Source organism: Crinia signifera, chromosome 6 (assembly GCF_055691185.1).
Source record: "Crinia signifera chromosome 6, ASM5569118v1, whole genome shotgun sequence".
Taxonomy (NCBI): Eukaryota; Metazoa; Chordata; class Amphibia; order Anura; family Myobatrachidae; genus Crinia; species Crinia signifera.
In genome coordinates, this window is record NC_139222.1 from 190,944,622 (window position 1) to 190,967,514 (window position 22,893).

Sequence of the window (22,893 nt, forward strand, 5' to 3'; positions counted from 1 at the left end):
GTTACCTTTTATATCTCTAAGGCTTGTCCAATCTATATTGGAATGTCCACATTGCTACTCCATTGCTGCAGTCAGTCAGACTTATGGGCCCCATACATCAGCAATCACAATTTATGGATTTTCAGATATAGGGATATTTTGGCCAGATAAATGGATTTTACAATCTATCTGACTTTGCCCACACATTACAGATTTATTTCAGTGATCGGCAGATTTTTCCATCTAAAGATTGCATCTTCATATCTGGAAATTGCCCAATCGATTGCTGTTCATAATGTAAATAGATGAAGAAGACGAATTGGGAATGCCCACACATATAGAAAAGATCTGCAGATAATACCAGATTATTAAACATGTTTAAAAACCTGATTAAGCAATCGATTGGCGATTTTGATTGGGATTGCCAAAAGGGGGAGCCCACACATCTAAAATTAATTGTGGCAATCATCTCCATATCTGAAAATTGTCACAATTAATTGCTGATGTATGGGGCCCTTAAGGTTGCATCGTTCAGGGACATGAAAGCAGTTTGAGGCCTTGTGCATGGGCGTGCATGTGCTAAAATTGTCGATTAACGATTTTCACACAACTGCAGCCATTACTGAATTTGGCCATTATCTCATTAAACAGGATGTTACTGATTCTGAAAGCATTGATGTCTCCCATGAAGAGTCTGAATGTAATAAGCTTGTTAAAGTAGTTAGTAATTGGTGTTGAGCTGGGAAGATGATAATGTAGAAATAGAGATGTCAGGTGCCTGCCTGGAGATACTACTTAGGGAGATACCGTAGGAGGTACATGGTAAAGACTGTTGAACCAGAGATTCAGGGTGGAGTGGTAGATCTTTTTCCACATGTCATTACTAATTATGTATCTGCCAGCAAAGCTGGAACAGAACCAGGAAAGCAGCATCCTCCGTGTCCTGTGAAAACTAGCATGTTCATTATGCGGAGAAAGAAAAGATGCCTCACATTTGATACTTAGCATGTAGAAAAACGAAGTTGCGGAAGGCAGAAAAGTTCTAATCTGTAATTCATGCCAGTGGAGTTTGAAAGGAAAACCTCGTTTGAGAGATTCTACTTGCAACCTGGTGGTAAAGCACCGGTAGTTATTGGTGAGTTGTGCAGACATTTCATTAGTGGTTGCTTAAATGAAAGGGCCTGATTCAGACCCGATGACCGCTGTTTAACCCTTCCACAGCTCTGTGACAGACTCAGGCTGATGGAAGCCGGCGTGATGTGAAGAAAACACCGCTGATAATTTTATTGTAAATAAGAACAATGGGACAAGAAGTTGAATTCTAGAATTAATAGATGGAAATATAGAGTCAGTAAAAAGTGAGGTAGAGTGTGTATCATTCACCTTTGTTTTGCATAGCAGAGCAGCAATAAACACATGCCATGCATACAGTACCTGCTGCTGGTGTCAGAGGCATTGTAAAGTGCCTGGAAATAACTCATGCAGATAAGAGGCAGTACCCGTGGTGCGTGTTCCTCTACATCGTCCACATATCCCTGTCCCAAGTCACTGAACCAAAATTTTGGGATGTACATACATATCAGTACTGCTCAAAATCTGTCTGCCTGCATTAGAATTAAATTACACAACTTTGCAGAGAGACCAGAGCATCAAATGTATTTACTGTAGTTTGGTGCAATGTGAAGAGGAATCAGTAAAGCAGAGAAACAAAATTGGGGGGCACCATGTACTAATGAAGGGCTCGAGATCTGGCAGCAGGCAGTACGAGGGAGTTAAGGCAGCAATAACGTTATGGGATAAAGGACCCATGCAATGAAATAACTGGTGCTGGGAGAGGACCCCCTTTTTGCTATTGTCAGCCACCCGGCACTATGCCAGGTGTGGATGCCACTCTATACCCCTTTAACATTGCAAAAATAACACGGGTTGGACCCAGGTTGCTGACGTAATGACCCAGGTTGAGGTGCTGTGTGAAAGCACCAAACCTTATAACTTGGGTCAGGCGACCCGGCAATTCCACCTGAATTTTAAGAAGGGTTAAACCCTGTATGATAGGCGACCCGGGTTTAGTGTGAAAGCAACAGACCTAGGTCGTACCCGGGATCACAATACCGGGTTCTTCCTGGGTTTTGTTAAAGGGATATTAAAGGGTCACAAGCCGGGTTTCACCCAGGTTGGAGCCGTATACAAAATCCCAGGTGCGACCCGACTATTTGGTGTAAAAGTGGTATAAGAGTAAGAGAACTTTGTGGAAGTCTCTCAGGCTTCCCAAATTTATGTTGCTTGTGATTGCCCTCGTTGATTTTTATATTACTCATTTTACTTGAATACTGTAGTTAGCTCTTGCAAAAATGGAGTCTCTCTATCAGAACAGAGCAGACTAGTGAAAGTGCTGCTGTTTCAGTCATTGACGATGATTATTAAAAGACAGGCATTATCTAATAGGCTAATAGTAATTCACAGCATGAGAGATCCAGGTCTAGACTGCTACCGTTGTGGTGTATATAGTGCATCTCATCCGATTGCTCGGCCCATACTCAACAAACACAAATCTTAGATTAGATCCACCATTTCCTATATACAGTAAAATGGCAACTGAGCCTGGCTAATTTCTCTTAGTTATGTTTACAGTACTTTAAATCCAGTACTTTAAAAAAAAAATTGTCACAAAAACAGCATCTTTATTGAGCAGTTTATAACAAAAATGTTTATCTACTGTGGTATTTGAGATAGATAGATATATATATATATATATATATATATATATATATATATATATATATACTTTACCATTGGAACATTATTTGGGAATAAAGTGCATTGCAGTACAAGCAATGACCAATAGATGGTCTGGAAACGCAGCCTCTAATTCATAGTTACATGGTATCTCTATGGTCACAAGGTAACAGAACACAGATTAGGCTTACAATAGATCATGTATGAAGAAACACATCATAGAGTAGCAACCTGTAGGTGTATTGTGTATTGTGTATAGCTGTGGTCAACTGACCCTCTGTAATGTATATGTTGGATGAGGTTTGTCTTGACATTTCCATTCATATTAACAGACTTTCTGAAGTTACAGTATACCACATTTTAGAAAAGTTGTGGGATCTTCATTATTTTACATAGAAGAAAGATTATAGTAATATTTCTAAAGACCTTAAACTCTTAATACTCGTTGTTTATGATTTCAAACTATTTCCTTCCTGATTTTAGCCCTGGACACTACAAAGGACCCTTGTCAGAAGGTAAAATGCAGTCGGCACAAGGTCTGCATAGCCCATGGTTACCAGAAAGCCATGTGTATAAGTCGCAAGAAGTTGGAGCACAGGTAAATCGAAAATAAACAATAAACACCATGTGCGTTTATAAGACATTTATTTGGTGTTGATTGATAGGGGGAGGAAAGAAATGGACTGTGCTCCTCCTGTGTTGTACATATAGAAAAGGATACAAAATACAGAATTGTGCTAAATAAAAAAGAAAATGCAAATGGGGGGTTTTGAGATTTAAATAATGTGCTTCAGAGCAGCCTGACCTGTACGGTAGGTGTGTCACCAAATACACCACACATAAACCAACACAGAAAATACCGACAGTTTTTCATGCGCTCCTTTTGTATCCCTCTTTCAAATGTATCACTGGAGGTTACTCATGTGACATAAAAGAAGAAAAAAAACAATATAGTGTAATACCATCAATCGATGAAAGGTTATATATGTAACACTTTGAGGTAGGAATCGTACCCTATCTAATTGTCCACAAAAGAGTAGACAACATTCGCTTGTGGTTTAAAATCTGGAACATAGGTCCTCATATGAGGAGAACTCATATGAGGACCTATGTTCCAGATTTTAAACCACAAAATCGCTTAAGGGAGATGGACAGGGTTAGGTAGGACAGCGGGGAGGAGGTGGGGACCCCGGGTGACCGCCGACAAGCCGGCGGGGACCAGGGGGCCGTCGGAAGGGGATGCGCACGCATCTCGTGCGCGCGCGTCCCCTTTCACAGAACAGATGGCGGCTGGCGGGGGATGGCGGCTGGCGATTCTTCCGCCATCCCCTGCAAGGCTGAGCCCTGCTCCATCTGTATATCGGCTGTGTTGCACAGCTGATGCGTTCACTGGCTAATCACTAAATTATATTTTAATATACATCTGCCAGTTTGTACCCAGTATAACATGATTTAGAGCTCTCCTAGTTGGTGCACCAATGTATTCATTACTGGTTCACCCATTTAATAAAATCTACAGGTGGAGCTAATTATTTCATATGTGATACTGAGTAGATCTGTAAAAGATGTGCTGCCACAGGTCTCTAGGAAGTGGAGTGGGAAACCTCTGACCTAGATAAAGGTCACATCATTTTATGTCCAATTTATGCACAAATCCAAGTAATTCCAAAGGTTGCACATACTTTATCATAGTAATACAGTAGTTCTAAAGCACTTAAACTCTTTAAGACTTGTTTGAAGATTTTAAGTACTGCATTGAAAGGGTTAAATTTGATTCCACCTAGTTTTTCTTATGATGAGAATTGATAGGCTCCATAAATATTGTTTTGATGCTTTTGCTGAGGACAGATAACATTGGTTTCAGTCATTTTGGTACTTTGCATTTGTTTCAGTCATTTTGGTATTTTGCATTATCTGCCTTTAGTTATCAGAACACTAGTTGAAAATATATTTAGGAAAATCAATATCAATTGCGCAACAGTATATACAGGTGGATTATCCCTTATGCGAAATGCTCAGGAACTCGAGCATTTTGGATAAGGAATTTTTCCCGTTTTTGAAATATATTTTTTTCAACATACTTACCTGGTCCCCTGGTGGTGCCCGATGGTCCCCCGGTGTCCACGGTGGCCTACAGGATCCTCTTCAGCGGCATCATGAGTATGAAAAAAGGAGCGGGGGGGGACAAAAACCCCCCAAAATATACTGAAAACCACGGTTTTTGGAATATTTCGGTTTTTGGGTATACAGTTAAGGGATACTCAACCTGTACTAATTTGATGCCGCATCTTCCAAAATCATGGGTAACAAAGAAATATTACATTTTCTTTTTTGCATAATTTTCTTCTTCTTTTGCATTTATTATTTTACAGAATTAAACAGCCCAACCTGAAGCTGCATGGCAGCAAAGATAACCTATGTAAGCCTTGTCATGTGACCCAGCCAGCATCCGTCTGCGGTTCCGACGGACATACGTACAGCTCTGTGGTAAGAAGTCATTGGAATTAAGGGGGGTTGAGGTCCGTGTAATGGCTATTACTGATTCAGTGAGTGAGTACAAGACATGCAGAATTTGTGCTGAACGGCTCCATAGGGTTCTGACTTACTCAGCCATGGTAGTTCAGCTGGTTGGAGTTTATTGTCTGAATACAATGCAGTGTTCTCTTAGCACGGTCTTATGCACATTGTGCTTAGATGTGAAACACAAACCTAAATACTATATCAAGCATGTATAACTAAAATGATTCAGAGGGCAGAATTGATGGGTTTAGACATACTCTGCAGGAAAAATGCTATACTATTAGGCGCTCCAAAAACCTCTTACATTACAAGCTTGATTACATTATAAGCTAAATGCATACTGTATATTAGTATAATAATAATCATTAATCATATACAGTTAGTGCCATTTGTCACATTTTAAACATTATTACATTACATTTCTAATAATGCATTCAAAAGCACTTTTTTTACAGACATTTACACGCATGTGCAAGGATTAGTATATCAGTCTTCTGATCATGGTTCTCTCTACTTCACTAGTGTAAACTGGAGCAGCAGGCGTGTCTTAGCAGCAAACAGCTGTCTGTTAGGTGCCAAGGCTCGTGCCCTTGTCCAACAGAAAACTCCTCCCCCACCACGCCCACCAGTACCACCGCTGACACCAGCAAACAAGGTAAGCTTCAACTGCTACTGAATCAACATACACATGGAAACATGTACATATACAGGGATATCAATGATTCCCATGCTGAAGTTCCTTAACAGTGGTTTCTAGGTTTAAAAGTTCATAGTGTAGTACAGTCCAAGAATACAGAACAGAAGGTAACCATAAAATGTACAAAAATACTTATTCCACTTATATATACAGTACTTATTCTTATACTTAAAACTTATTCTTAACTTGTATATGAAAAGGGTCTCTCAGTTGATGGCTCCTCTATGCTGATAGTGCCAAACTATATAAAACAAAAGCATTTTTTGTTAACCATTAAAATGTGGGAATTTGCCTCTTCCTGTAGTACAGTATGTTATTTTAAAGAACCGTTGTATTCAGTCTTGTTCCTCTCCTAAATGTTTAAGGTGTGTATGCATTGGGGAGCACAGTAGTCATCATTACAGCCTTATAGCTGCAAAGTCATGAGTTCTATTCCTGACTGTGGGCCTATCAGTGTGGAGTTTGTGTTTGCTCACGTTGCGTGCATGGATTTCATCCAGGTACTTTGTTTTTCCTCCCATACTCCAAATACATACAGAACTGGTTAACTGGCTGTTGACTAAAATAAACTCTAGTATGATATTTGTGTATCTGCTTGTGTCGGTAAGGAAATTAGACTGTCAATTCCAATAGGTCAGGGATTATTATGAATTACAAATAATCCTAGTACAGCACCTTGTTATAGTAGAATGTAGTGATTTCCTGAAATGGAAAGCAGAATAGACATCTTCTTTTAAACACATGAGCATCACAGTTTTTATGCAATGGGTATTCTTTTAATTCACTGTTCATTTTATCCTAGTAAGTGTTATCTCCTTGTAACCAATGTTGTATAGAATGAAAAATGCATGCTTCTGATGAATTTAAAAGGACCTTGACTATTATCTCTATCTACAGTATCCCATTATGTGTTATCAGTTCCAAGCATTGACTATTCTGCTGAGTATAATCCTATGTAGCGCACCTAAAATGGCTGCCTCATCTGGATCCTTCATCAGATAAATGAATAATTCTCGCAACTGGTGAACCAAAATGGCTGACATACCTTTAATATTATCTCCATGGTCTCTATATTTAATTCAAATCTAAACCTCTGTATTATTTTCATGATTTCAGTACTCTATAATGTTCACTATCTGTTAAGCACCTTGGGTCCTATTGGAGATAGAGCGCTATATAAATAAAAGTATTATTATAATTATTATTAGTAGTAGTACAGCCATATCGGTGTGGGGGCATGCTGTGGCCATCACAGTAGAGTCTCTAGGACATACAGTACAAGGATGGCAAGACATGGGTTTTAGAACTGAGATGGGAATAATGGACTGACAGAAAATGAATGTGGGCATACATTTGTAGAAATTGCTAATTAATTTAAGCCTGAATTGCAGAGAGTCAGGGGCAGATTTATTAAGCTTGGTGAAGTGATAAAGTGTCTGGTTTTTATCACTGGCCTATCAGCTCCTACCTGTCATTTTTCTAACCAAGCCTGTAACTTCACAGTTAGGAGCTAATTGGCCGGTGATAAAAACCAGACACTTTATTACTTCACCGCGCTTAATCAATCTGTCCCTCAGTATCTCAGTAGAACAGAAAGGAGACAACAGTAATCAACATGGGAAATACAAAGTAAGAGCCTGACTGAGCAATTTTGGCATTGGACACATACTGTAATGTCATATACTATATTAGACGGTCAAAATACCTACAAGGTCAAAATACCTACATTTAAAATATAGACCGGTCAAAAATTAGACACGTTTTTCATATTTTTTGGGGTCTGTATGTTGACCTAGGTCGAAATTAACCCCATGCTTCGGGCACACTATTATATTCCCCTATTATATCCCCCCTCCATGTCCACTGGGATGGTAATGTACATGTCGGAATTTTGACCTTGTCAGTATTTTGACCGTCGGTCAGTGGTTGTCGGTATTTTGACAGTCGGGATTTTGATTGTAGGTAAATTGACCGCATCCCACTAGATGTGCCACTAAAAAAAGAGTCAGCAATATGTGTATTTGCAGGTTTGGATTGTCCGTGGGTAACAACACCGATCTCAGTTACTGTACATGTAGAAAAGTAAGATTACTGACTATGCAGTGGGTGCACTGATGGATATTGCTTAGGTGCAGTGATAACCAGTTCAGCTCTGAGATTTGGCTGCAATTTTTAATAAAACCCGTTTTCCCTACTTTCTTCAGGAGAAACATGTACTGGTCAGGATTTAGCGGATCTTGGAGAGCGTTTACGGGATTGGTTTCAGTTGCTTCATGAGAACTCCAAGCAGAATAACACATTAAATCCAGGAGCAAAGCAAGTCAATGGTACTGTAATCATCCTTCAGTCACAGTATGATATTGGGCCTGGATCAGAGTTAAGCACAAAGCAATTTTTTTTCTCTAATGGGCAAAACCTAGTAAATACTGGCTGCTATACACTGCAGTTTAGATTTTATTTTGAACACACCCCACCCAAATCTAACTCTCTCAGCACATGTTACATTTTCCCCTCCTGTTGTGCACATGGTTTGACCCATTAGAAAAAAAAAAATTGTTCTGTGATCAAGATTGAATCAGGCCCACAGCACCGCCTACCACTGACCAGTCAAAATGCTGCACATAAGCCTTGATCAGTAATTTGATTAAACAATATATTTTAATAAAATAAATATACACCTATCTGTAATAACATAATAACAGACATTTTAAACTAATGTTTCAAGGTATAACAAACAGGGATGACAGTAAAGCAGGAAGGACCTGGGAGCAAAATGTGAAGGCTCGGAGGGCTGCACGTGACTAAACCCTCATTGGTCTAAACCCTCCAGTGAATGTTGTTATATTTCTTAATCAAGACACCTACTTTCTTTGTCATTTACACATGGTATTTATCGTCAAAGTAGTCAATTACAGTGTACGTTTGTCATATTAATCAGAAAATGGTGAAATTTTTTACCTCAGATATACAGAAGTGTCGCCATTCATCCAGCCTCAATACGCCATGCAGTGCGAGATGCCTGTGTGAGGGAATTGCCAAGTACTGGGCTCCTCTGCTAACGCTGGGTGTATAATGTTACCAAAAATGCATCTGCTTTTATACAGAGCACAATGGAACTTGTATTGGAAAAAGCTGTGGCTTCTACGCTGTAGCACTTTGTATATACGCACACAGAAATATAAGTGTCACACATTACATTAATCAGCACTGTTTTCTTGTGCGTCACATGTTGACTAAGACGCATTTATTTCAAAGAAAAAAGGTTATGTGTGGTGCGCTATCAACAGCTGCTGGCACTGGGTTTGTCGGACCCAAATACAAGGAAAATAGAAAAATGGTGTGCCAGCGCTGGCTGTTTTAAGAAAACAATACGCGGTTCAAGATACAAATTTACAAATTTATTAATAACAACACTTTAAAAACACTAAAAGTGAATCACTCTAGATGGTGCTAATAGCACTATATTGGGGCATCACTTGCGCAAGAACATTAGATAGAAATTAGGCTGTATATTACCATCCTTTTTGCACCTGGTGGTTTTTGGAGCCAGGGTATAGTGACAAAAAATGTCCGTGGTATGTCCTATAATTCCAAGGACTCAAGATTCCCAAAATTGGATGTCCTCTGGTTGTCGTCTGGACAGGATTAGGGACAAGGCAGATATCCCAAATGAGATTTTGTAATCCAGGAATTCTTGAGGAACATCTAGGGATGAATGGACTCGTCACTTGTAGAAGGATGGATGTCAATCATACAGCAGGTTTTTGGTAGTGCTCAACGCGTTTCCCCGGTATCACCGGCTTCATCAGGAGCAAGTATAAGTACTTGCTCCTGATGAAGCCGGTGATACCGGGGAAACGCGTTGAGCACTACCAAAAACCTGCTGTATGATTGACATCCATCCTTCTACAAGTGACGAGTCCATTCATCCCTAGATGTTCCTCAAGAATTCCTGGATTACAAAATCTCATTTGGGATATCTGCCTTGTCCCTAATCCTGTCCAGGCGACAACCAGAGGACATCCAATTTTGGGAATCTTGAGTCCTTGGAATTATAGGACATACCACGGACATTTTTTGTCACTATACCCTGGCTCCAAAAACCACCAGGTGCAAAAAGGATGGTTATATACAGCCTAATTTCTATCTAATGTTCTTGCGCAAGTGATGCCCCAATATAGTGCTATTAGCACCATCTAGAGTGATTCACTTTTAGTGTTTTTAAAGTGTTGTTATTAATAAATTTGTAAATTTGTATCTTGAACCGCGTATTGTTTTCTTAAAACAGCCAGCGCTGGCACAGCATTTATTTCAAAATAGATGCCCTAAGCAGGAAGATTCTGACAGGATCTGGTGCGGCAGGGGGGCTCTTTGGCATGACTGCAGCAATGATGTTTGAGGACACATCTGTACAGATGGGGCTCCTCTCAGCCAGCTCGTCATATCGCAGTTTCTGGTAGACGGCGGGGACGTGCGATCATCTCATTAGCTCGCGCATCCCACTGCTATGCTGGGTGTACAGTACCTCATCTGATAGCAGGCAGGCTTCGGTGGAGGCGCTGGGGCTTCAGTGCAGGCTGTCCAGGCTTCAGGGAGAGGTGCAGAGTGGTAATGGCTTTGGTGCAGAGCGGTAAAGAGAATGGGGCGTGCTCCCGTCTCATGCGGGCACACCCCATTCCTGGGAGATGTCGCTTGGTGATAGTCGCACCAGGTGCCTGTCTAACAAAAGCGGCTCCACCTGTAGTTAGCTTATCAGCATTTGGAATGTCAATAGCCACAAGGGAGACAGTGGTATGTCGAACACGACATGCCGACACACAGTAGTACGATGCAAAGCATTGTTATCTGTCTGAGCTTTAAAACATTAAACATGGTAAAGAACATGTAAAGTGTGACATACTGCTGCCCCCCTTGATAAGCCATATCCAAACCATTTACTCCCATTGTGGCAGTGCAAAGTGTTTATTGGATGAAATCCTGGGACTTCATTGCATGACACTCACAAACACATTAAAAGTGACTGCCAGAAAGTGAATAATCCGTTATGTACACAAATGCTATGTACAGTTTTACTTTCATAGCACAGACAAAACTGCCATTAATGAACGTGGTGCAGACATATGCAACCCAATCTGCGGGTGTCAATTAAGATTCAGATGGAGCATCTGGCCTTAAATCTAGAAACAGTTTGTGTGAAACTCAGGCCAACAATTTATTGGAGCTCTTCACATTCCAAAAGAGCTTGATCCGTTCTTTGGAAAGAAAGATTAATTGCTTAATTAGCACCTCGTTAGTAAAGCAAAACATTTTAGAAAGTAATTATCCGAATCTCCTGGCATGAAACTGGGACAATGGTACCACCAAGTGATGTTGACAAACAGTATGAAGTGGGTCTGACCAGCAAATCAGCGCACATCTAGTCCGTCCAAGGTGGGGTCTCACAGGTGTTATGTGGCCAGGAACAGCTAAACCCAAGAAGAATGATAATCTGGTGCAGATTAAGGCCATAGTGTTAATATGAAGAACAATGAAAGTTCTGTCTGTTTGTTCCAGGTCATTCATACACTTATTTGACCCCATTTTACCTTAAGCACAAAGTAAATGTTTTATTGGAAATCAAATAACCCTCTTTATTATTAAATCTTATTACATGTGGTGTTAGCGACTAATGATTGTTCAGTCTGAATAGTCCTTAACCCTTTGATTGCCAATATCTCTGTTAGAGATGCGCAAAATATCTGCTAAAAATGCCAACATTTCTGTGAGAGATGTGCAAAATATCAGCTAAAAATGGCAGCATCGCTCACATTGGTTATATAATGTTGTTAAAAAATGTTGGGTGAAATTTAATAGGACGAGAGATTCAGAAAGTGAGAGATCTGGTAAGAAATCTCAAGTTTTTTTAAAGCGGCAATCATTTACACTGCAAAAACTGTTTGATTTTGAAGTGTAAAAGATTACCGCTTTAAAAAAAAAACGGGAGATTTCTTCCCAAATCTCTCACTTTCTGATTCTCTCATCCTATTCAATTTCACCCTATATTTCCTATATAAGGTAAACATTACAGGTCATTGCTTGGCAATTTTCACACCTGTTATGTCAAATTCACTTGGCACTCAACGGTTAAACACCCACGGGCTAAATCCACAATAATTTAATTGGAGCCAACAGTTTCAGAGTACAGCACAAACACACTATCTATCTGTTTGCCTGCCTGCCTGCCTGTCTGTCTGTTGGTGTCTCTCTCTCTTTTTGTCTATCTGACATATTGCATCTAATGATATATCGGTGCATTGTGCAGTATTTATTGACAATACGTTGACCATCCGTACACACTCAGCACAAGCCAGCAGTGATTGATAGTACAACTAGCCAGGCACATGTAAATGGCCACCAAGTTATGACGTCAACCACGACTGATCTGGGAGTGTGCATGCAGTACACACTGCCCGATCCATCTGCAGATATCTCTTTAGCTGTGTACACTGCTTGATGATCCAAGTTAGCTTGAGCACAGGTGGCTTAATTAGTGCCTCAGGGGTAGATTTATAAAGCTCGGTGAAGTGATAAACTGTCTGATTTTTATCACCGGCCAATCAGCTCTTACCTGTCATTTTTCAAACCAAGCCTGTAGCTTCACAGATAGGAGCTGATTGGATGGTGATAAAAACCAGACAGTTTATCACTTTACCGAGCTTAATAAATCTACCCCTCAGTTAGGGCCTTATTTTGGTTCATTCTTTCTGACAAAATCCTTCTTAGGTGGGCAAAACCATGTGCACTGCAGGTGGGGCAGGTGTTACTTGTGCAGAGAGAATTAGATTTGGGTGGGGTTTTACTTCAAAGTGAGATCTATATTGCAGTGTAAAAATAAAGCAGTCAGTATTTTCCCTGCACAGAAACAAAATTACTCACCCAAATCTAATTCTCTCTGCACATGTTACATCTGCCCCCCCTGCAGTGCACATGGTTTTGTCCATCTAAGAAGGATTTTGTCAGAAAGAATGAACCAAAATAAGGCCCTTATTTTGATTTAACCATCTGTGTTGAAGCCTGGATATCACTTAACATCTGCACTGTTAAGCTTGGTACACACCTAAAGATATATCTATCTGCAGATATATCTCTAGACAAATCAGGCAGTGTGTTTTGCATGCACTCTAAAGGTGTCCACACACTAGAACAATTTTTTTGCCGATTTCCGGCCGAAAAATAGGATTTTACCTATAATCGGCCGATAACGATCGGATGCGCTTCCAGAGTTCTTTTGCTTAATATTCTGATCTTACGTGCTGCACAAAAGATCAGAAGATTTATCAAAAGATCCATAGGAACACACATGGGATCTTAAGAGAAATCTTTGGTGAAATGTGCGCTTGCCTGAAATCTTTTGTCCTGGACGACAAAAGATTTCAAGACTAATTTATGCGCACATCTTAAGATCGCAGATCTTTCTAGTGTGTGGGCACCTTAACTGATCAGTCTGGAGTGACGTCACAGCTGGACAGGCTTTTACATGCACCCTCCCAGTTGCGCTGTCAGTTACTGCTGACTTATGCAGCAAGTGTATGGGCAGTCGGCAGATCACCCATACACAGTATGATTTGTCCATATATTTTTATATATATCGCCATCATCTGTGCTACACCACATATGGGATATATCTGTGAACGATGTTGCTCATATACATATTGCTTGTAAACAATGGCCGACGGACCAGCCATATATATTCTGTTTAATTGAATGGCTGATTGGGAATGCCTGATCTAGACCATAATCGAGTTCTGGCTGATATATGATGATGGACATGTTTTAATACGTGGAGCTTTATTTGGTAATAGAAGATAAGACATATTGGGCCAAATGTATTAGGCCTTAACAAGTGATAAAGTGGAGGGTGAAATGTTTTATTGCGACAATTTTGGAAATGCTTTTAACAAAGTTTGTTCTTTCTGCAGTACTAGACAAGACTCTGGTGGCCAGCTGCAAGGACTCAATAGGGTGGATGTTCTCTAAGTTAGACTCCAACAATGACCTCTTTTTGGACCAAGCAGAATTGGCAGCCATCAACCTTGACAAGTATGAGATTTGCATCCGGCCCTTCTTCAACTCCTGCGATACATACAAGGACGGCCGGGTGTCCACTGCTGAGTGGTGCTTCTGTTTCTGGAGAGAGAGTAAGCGAGCTGAAAGGGACATTATCACATTATTGCAAGTTACATTATAGCGGATCTGCCACCCCACAAAGAATGAATGGGGGAATGACGTACATTAAGCTGTGCACAAATCTATTCATTGTCTCAGTTGTTGGGCTCTGATTCCTCCTCAGAGACTGGGTGACTACAGTAGGCTTTTCTAGCCCCATGAATAAGTGATCTAGTTTATTCATTTCTAAGCACAAATAGTCTATTTGGAGAAATAGCACCTGTGTAAGAGCAGTTATCTAATACTAATTTCCTAACCATGTGTCTTGCATTTTCAGAGCCTCCATGCCTTGTAGAACTCGAGAAAGTACAGATCCAAGAAGCTGCCAAGAAGAAACCCGGTCAGTATTTAACTGTGCTCAGTAGGTTCCCCATTTATAAGGTGCACTCAGGACTTGCACAAGGGGCCAGATGCACTAAGCTTCAAAAGTGATAAAATGGAGAGTGATGAACAGCCATCCAATCAGCTCCTACCTGACATGTCACAGACTGTGTTTGAAAAATGTCAGGCAGGAGCTGATTGGTTGGCTTTTTATCACTCTCTATTTTGTAATTTTTGAAACTTAGTGCATCTGGCCCACGGAGAGATGGATCAACCCTCGGAGAGAGATAAAGTACTAACCAATCACTTACTATCTGTCATTTTACAGGATTTTTTTTTTTAAATTACAGAAACTGATTGGTTGGTTCTGTGGGCCTGATTCAGACCTGTTTGCTAGGCTGAGTATATTTGCCGCCTAGCGAGCAGGTAAATGCTGCCAGCCGAATGGCCGCCCCCCCTTCCAGATCTGCTCACCAGCATGCGAGTAAATACTGTATGTTCACATACACATCTGGTCACATGCGGCGAATGGGAGAAAAATCATTCGATGGACGCTCACCATCGAATTCTTTTATTTCCCCTTCGCGAATAAAACACAGTCTAGACTGACTTTTATTCTGCCCGTAGATTCGGGCTGGGCGCTGACGTCATGTGATGTGCATCCACCCCTGCCCCCTCCTGAAGCGAACGCCCCCACAAGTATGAAGATGTTTGCTTCAGGGGCATGCGCAAACTGCAATCATTGGATGAGGGAGCGAATCCGGCACGCAGCCAGTGGGTCTACATTGCCCCCTTGTCTCACCATGGGTTGATACATCTTCTCTGAAGCGTCATAGTGTTTATATTAAAAGGAGACTTTCATTATAATTGAGGGACAGATGTTCTAAGCCTTGGAGAGTAATAACATCGAATGTGATACAATACCAACTAATCGGCCCCATAACTGTCATTTTTTCCAAGCACAGCATGTTGCATGACAGCTGATTGTCTGGTCCTCTTTCTCTGTCCTCTTTATCCTCTACATTTTATACAATACATGCACAGCATTTGAATAGAGGTAATCACATATCACCACACTTTCTTTTAAAGTAAGCAAATTAGATTTTAACATTGTTTCCAAACTTTGACTCTAAGGGTGATATTTAATAGGATGAAAGATTCAGAAAGTGAGAGATTTGGTAAGAAAGGTTTTTTTAAAGCGGCAATCATTTACACTGCAAAACCAGTGTGGTTTTGCAGTGTGAATGATTGTTGCTTTAAAAAAACCTGGAGATTTCTTACCAAATCTCTCACTTTCTGAATCTTTCATCCTATTAAATATCACCCTAAGTATTTTCATGCAATTATGTCTGTGTGATCACACAAGATGGATGAGTGATGAGTGATATCTATGTTGCAGGGGTGTTCATTCCCAGCTGTGATGAAGATGGATACTACAGAAAGATGCAGTGTGATCAGGCCAGTGGGGAGTGTTGGTGTGTAGATCAGCATGGCTCTGAGCTGACAGGCTCAAGGATACATGGAAACCCAGACTGTGGTATGTCTCACTCTAGAAATGTCATATCCATTTCCACCAGCTCATTAGAGTCAGACCCGGTGCATATACCTGTGGGTGCAGGAAGCGCTCGGTGGGGTGTACTCTCACTACTAGCCACTCCGATGACGTTTCATGCCCCCAATTATTGCATTATTTGCCTGTGGAGTGAGAAAAGCTTATGGTTTTCCCTAATTTGCCTGTACATTGGTGTGTTTAAATGTATGTTTTATCTACGATACCAAAACTTTTTTTTTCTTCACCACAACAGATGGTAACCCCAAAGTAGTAATATTAGTATGCTGTATAGATTTTATTCAGAGAGTCTGTGTATATGGTGCTTAATTGACAATGGGGGCAATGTACTTGGAAAGTGATGAAGTGAGGTGAGATAACTAAAAACCAATTAGCTCCTTGCTTTTGTTTATACTGACAGTTAGGGACTGATTGTCTGGTATTTTGTATCAAAGCTTGAAGTGAGATAAAGTGGAGAGAGATAAAGTACCAACCAATCAGCTCATGTCAGTTTACATGCTTAAGGGAATGAAGGAAATCCTTGAGTAAACAGGAAAGTCTTGAGTCTGTTTTTGAAGCATTCTAGAGTGGGGGCCTCTCCAACTGTGCGGGGAATTGAGTTCCATAAAGTCAGAGCTGCATGGCTAAAAGCTCGACCCCCAGATGAATTATGGGAGATCCTCTTAATCTCTCTTTGTTTTATAACTCCCCAAGGCTTAGTACATTCCATCTCTGTAAGTAAAGGGGAGGGTTAATATTCTTTGCTTTGGTCGCAGATGATATTGTTGGATTCTCTGGGGATTTCGGTAGTGGTGTCGGTTGGGAAGACGAAGAAGAGAAAGAGACAGAAGATGCTGGTGAAGAGGCTGAAGAGGAAGAGGGAGAGACGGGGGAGGCGGATGACGGAGGATACATTTGGTAGACCCTCAGCAGCACAGTCCTGTCTGGGCCTTGCAGCCAAGTTTGGAAAACTGCAGTAAATAGTAATCAGATGCCACAGTGATCAGGAAACACAGCTGAATGTACATTATACAGAAATTGTGTGTGTGAGCATGCAAGTGTGCCTGTCGACTGACTGCTTTGAGATTGCAGCTCATATCTTTCCCATAATCCAAATGAGCTGTTCTACGGCAGACAAAAGAAACACATTTAATCATTTTCTTTAGAGACATGAAGATGTTGGTAGATAACCTAGCATTGGATCACCCTACTTCTTATTCCAGAATCAAGCACACATGCCTGAGACACTCTGGTGAGGAGCTAGTTTCTAGCCACAGATTGAAAACAAACAATATAAGCAAATCATACAGAATTCTAATAATAAACTTACTGTATACTGTTCAAAACTGTATTTATTAGGTCATCAAAATGGAAGCAGTAAAGCAGACAGTCGATAAATGTCTATAAAACATATATTAGAAATCTATACCCTGGCATTAAATCAACTTTCTAGCTTGGAGAATGTGCCTCACTTCACACACAATAGGAATCTACAGTATATCAGTCATTTGAGGGACCCGTGTCCATGTGGAGAATTCCATGTGCTCTGATCTGTCATCACATTTTATGTTGCTATTATCATGATTATTCCTATATTTATAGATGGTTTACATGTTTATTGCCATAATGTAAAGTTGTTTCATGAACTGTGAGGTGTGTGCCACTGGGACATTCTGAGAAGGATCGAAGGAAACATTAATTGCAGACCATTATCTGTTTTATCTCTATGTGCATTAATAAATGACAGCAGCCATGCATTAGTAAGTACATGGCAGAACCTCTGCAAGCGCCTAATGTCTTCAAAGAAAAGTAAAATTCACTTTTTTATCTACAGTGCTCTATTCACTGCTATGTGCCAGGTGTCAGATACTTTGTTGTCAGTGTATGTTTGTCCACTTTTATTAAAGTTACTTGACAACACACACACACAATATATATATATATATATATATATATATATATATATATATATATATATATATATATATATATATATATATATATATATATACAGAGAGAGAGATATGAAACCACAGCCATGCACTCTCACAGTTGTCTGCTGGGGTGCCGTTTATGGGTACTGCATATAAGCACCAAATAATATCCAAGGGAACCTCCTAGGACAAGGGTTCCCAAACTTTTTTGAATTATGGCGCACTAATAAATCTGAATTTCTTTTACCGGACTCCTAGGCAAAAACTTTCTTATTGTAATGTATAAAAAAAATAGTTTATATGTCATCTTTAGGGTCAGTTATGTTTTGAGGGACCAGATTCACTTCTGTTTGCCCACATATGTTAGATTGGCAGTGACAAGCACTGGTTTTGCCTATTATATTCATCATAATAATTTGAATTGGTCCTGAACCACCAATCCAAGGCACCCCTGCAAGTGTCCCAAAGCACCCCAGGGTGCCACGGCACACAGTTTGGGAACCACTGCCCTAGGGGGAATAAACAGCCCTCACCAGTCTGACAAAGTTTCCCACCGCCTTCACTTTGCTTTGCTGTGACTTGCTGTGATCTATTGTCTGCCTTACAATTAAAACACTGGACTTCTTCTTGAACACTTGAACTGCAGACTGGTGAGTGCTGTTATTTCCCCCTAGGGGGTTCCCTTGGATATGGAGATATACAGGTTGAGTATCCCGTATCCAAAATGCTCGGGACCATGAACATTCCGAATAAGGGATTTTTACGGTTTTTGGAATATTTTTTTTTACATACTTACCTGTCCCCTGTGGGTCCCCGATGGTGCCTTGGCGTCCATGGAGTACTCCGGCGTCCATGGCAGGCCTTCATGCTTCGTCTCCAGTGGTCCCAGGAGTGCATTGCGCGAGTTCCCAGGCGCGCCGTTGACGTCACCGGCGCGCCTGGGAGCAGGCGCAATGCACTCCTGGGACCGCTGGAGATGCAGCTGAAGGCCTGCCGTGGAGGTCGGGGGACTAGGTAAGTATAAAAAATGGGTCGTGGGGGGGGGGGGGGGGGGAATAAAAAAAATTTGAACTATTCCAAAAAAACACGGTTTGTGGAATAATTCGGATAACAGGTATACGGATACGGGATACTCAACCAGTATATATATATATATATATATATATATATATAGACTCTTGTTTCAGTCCGGCACTCTCCCCTGTTCAGTGCAGCTTACGTGGGTGCCTTCCGGGTACATGTATAAAGGTCAATTTCAAACAAGCAGCGGCACTCCACGATTTACTGTGATCAAAAACTTTATTCCAACGTTTCGGGGCGTATTCCCCCCGTTCTCAAGGATACAGTGCACTGTATCCTTGAGAACGGGGGGAATACGCCCCGAAACGTTGGAATAAAGTTTTTGATCACAGTAAATCGTGGAGTGCCGCTGCTTGTTTGAAATTGACCTTTATATATATATATATATATATATATATATATATATATATATATATATATGCTCACAAACAAGGATTTTATGTTTTAAGAGCAAAGGAAATCTAAAGTCTTTATGTAACAAATTAAGGACTTTGTGTATTTAGACATTCACTAAAATCAGAGTTCTATTAAAGATCGGATGTTGCCTGTGACAACCAATCAGATTCTATTTCTTATTTAGCACCTAGAAGATAATCAATAGAATCTGATTGGTTGCTATGGACAACAATCCATCTTCAACACTACTGTACTTCCATCCTAGTAAATGTACCCTCGAGTATTCACACTGTGTAGTGTACTGTACAGTATGTGAGACATCATTTGAGGTTCTGATGTGTAACCTAGTTGGCTAAAACATAGAAATGGACCTGGCATACTCCATTCATCCCCTGGTTCCATAGCCAGTAAGGGTGTAATATAATGGCTAGGTCCTTCTCAGATTCATTAATACCTGCCTGAAAATATCCTGCTTATCCAGCCAAGTCATACTGCCTAATATGGAGCAGACTGTGTCAAAGAGAACAATTTACAAGAAGCATGCACACATTCAATCCTTCATACCTTTTTCGTAAGGTAGTGGGTCAGCTAAATAGTCCAAAGACTGCAAACAGGAGCCATGCCTGTAGGGAAGCAGGTGATTGGCTTTGTAATCAGTTGCACCATTCATCACGAAGCAGCTTGTTAAATAGTAATATACATCTTTTATATTATAAACTCCCAACTGTCAATCATGCAGAGCACAACATTGAGTGAGTCAGTCACAGCAGGAGGACCCAGTCTTGCACAGCCTGGCTGATTGCAATTTGGTATCCCACTGCTTGATTGTCATTTACCTGGTTCTCTGTAGTGGTATCTGGTGCCTGGATTATAGGTTGAGTGTGGATGACAGCTGTCATTTCAATGAAGCTACAGCGTGCATAAATGTTTAAAAGATAAAGTTTTTATTCAGCATGAAGCAGAAGACAGGTGAATTTAATCACGTACCGAGGTTGGCGGCTCGAATCACTGCAAGTTTACAGCATGTGTCAAAGGTGCACAGCACCTGTTTGTTGGTGCCAGTTACACTCTCCTCACTCGCATGCACTCATTGCCGGTCACAACGCCAGACCACAGCGTCGTTAAAACCCAACCTGGCTCCAAATGTAAAATGTTCCCAAGTATTTTCCATAATCATTGAAGCTTTTGTTATAGCAAGTATGACACACTCGCTACTCCTAGGTCCTGCTCTGTGATTGACTTAAGGGTGAGTCCACCTTTATTGCATCAACTTGTTGCCTTAAACATGCTTTATTTAGTTTGTTTTTGTAGTCTAAAGGTACAGTTATTTACCATTCTAGTCAGGATTAGCATAATGTCTCCAGAAGTTATTCATTAAGGGTGCCCAATATTAGAGATAGTTGCTGTATGTCTCTCATATCATATACAGTACCATGTATTCGAGACTTGTTAATACTTGTGTCCCGACTGACATGTCCATTACTAAAAAAATGTCATTTTCTGGACAATTTAGGGGCATTAATATAATAGATTTAATAAAACAATAGTTTATACTGAAGTCATGCATCATTTCTTGGGGGGGGGGGGAGCTGCATCAAACCATGAACAGAGATAAAGTGCTATCTAATCAGCTTCTAACAGCCATGTTATAGGCTTTGTTTGAAAAGTACCAGTTAGGAGCTGATTGATCGGTACCTATTCTCTCTTCATGTTATCTCTCTCTAAGATTTGATAAATCTCCCCCTTCAACTGCTAATACAGTTTACCCTGACCAGTAAGTGATTACCAGCAGTTCCATAAGGTACACTCATACAAGATATACAGTTATTACTATGTGAGAGTGTTGGAGATGGTTAGGGACTGATAGAATGTAAAAAGGTGTAAGAATAGAACACAGAGAACAGAGAATTGGGTGAGGGAGGAAAACAATAGAAATTATATCTCAGCCACTCACTATACGTGTAAAGTATTGCAAATAATGAGTAGTTCTTGGATTATCAGTTTGATGTCAGCGCTTGGCAATATAGCTGTATTGGTTACTGATTTCTCTCTCACATTTTAGTTTTCCCGCCCTTTGTAAGGCAGATGCTACTGAGTTTAACTTATCTTTCCTACAAGATAGTATTTCTTGCAGTGAAATGCTTTACCTGTATATGTTTTGTTATAAAAGACATTGGAATGTTTATGTAAGCGTAAGTCTTGGCAAGTCACGACAACTTCCATCAGATTTCAGAAGTGGTGTGATGATATTTGTACTTACTGTGTTATAGATTTGGGCAGAAATAAAAGCAGCTTTCATTTGTGTGTTGTTTTTTTTTTTTTTAATATAGAGTAATCCCGCCTTTGCTATGGAAGCCATGATAGCATAGAAGGGTTTGAGACGGTTCTAGCAACTGAGTAAAGAACACAACATGGCTTATTTGATACAATGCAAAGAGAAAATGGCTGTTAACAACTAATTGGACATTAGCTTTATCTGATCTAGTCAAGTTTGAATGCAAGCCGATAACCGATTAGTTGCTATGGTTAAACTCATGTGTGTTTTTCATTAGCCACATTTCTAACAAACTGGCATTATGATAGATTAGAAAACAATCTGATTGGGTCAGCAGTTAGCTCCAACTATCCAAATGGGGCGATTAGCTGATGCCAGGTGGAGAAGACCGTAGAATGGCTAATCTCATCATCCGCTTGGTGCCTGGACGTCCTCATATGTGCAGTTTGGCCAATGTTTGTGGTCAAAATGCTTAGAGATTAAGCCAAGCGTCTAGATTGTACAAGCCATGGCTATCTTGAAGTTGCAGTACACATGTGATATATACACTATTCTCTTACATGAGCTTGACATGGTTGGTGTTCTATAAAATCAATGTCTAAAATTGTTCTCGTGTGCTTGATCCTATTTTTTAAATGTACTGACCTGGTGACATAGAAGGTATGTCTACAAGGCTTTCAGACCAATCGCATGCATGTATACTTTATAAGCCTTTAATATACAGACAGGTGTATCTCGGAGGTATTGTTGTTTTCTTAAATTCTGTGCTTAAAAACTAAAGTCCTGAAAGGTTAATAAAAAAAAAACTGCTTAGTCCGATAACATAATGTCTTATGTGCAATACCTTTTTGGATTTAGAATACAGACCATGTGCAAGTGCTAGGACTTCAGTTTGTATATTTATTGTATCTCTCAGTAATTTTAGCTGTAAAAAAAGTGTTAGAATGTATATGTACAAATAGGGCGCCAAATTCAAATGTTAAATGATATCTGCTCGCCAATATTCTTCATCACAGTTAAGGCGACCCTCACAGTGTCTTTGACTGCCTATTACTTATGATTCAGTGAAACAGATATACACACGCAAAAGGTTGAAACATATTTTTAAAAAAGGAAATAAAAAGATAATTTAAAAAAATGCTCTGTGTGCCTTTTTTGTTACCTTCATCTGGTATTCCGGTAACATAAGATCAAAGCTAAT

At 40.2% G+C, this 22,893-nt stretch overlaps 1 protein-coding gene across 1 annotated transcript in view; it reads left to right on the top strand.

Moving 5' to 3' along the window:
- SPOCK2 (SPARC (osteonectin), cwcv and kazal like domains proteoglycan 2) overlaps positions 1–19,119 on the top strand; it is a 152,573-nt gene extending 133,454 nt beyond the window's left edge. The window contains exons 3-10 of the mRNA XM_083148469.1: positions 3,199–3,313; positions 5,088–5,202; positions 5,758–5,890; positions 8,137–8,259; positions 13,891–14,109; positions 14,415–14,477; positions 15,858–15,995; positions 16,784–19,119. Coding sequence (XP_083004595.1) covers positions 3,199–3,313; positions 5,088–5,202; positions 5,758–5,890; positions 8,137–8,259; positions 13,891–14,109; positions 14,415–14,477; positions 15,858–15,995; positions 16,784–16,929 — 1,052 coding nt within the window. The 3' untranslated portion in view covers positions 16,930–19,119. The remainder of the gene's footprint in view (positions 1–3,198; positions 3,314–5,087; positions 5,203–5,757; positions 5,891–8,136; positions 8,260–13,890; positions 14,110–14,414; positions 14,478–15,857; positions 15,996–16,783) is intronic.
- The last annotated feature ends 3,774 nt before the right edge of the window (positions 19,120–22,893 follow it).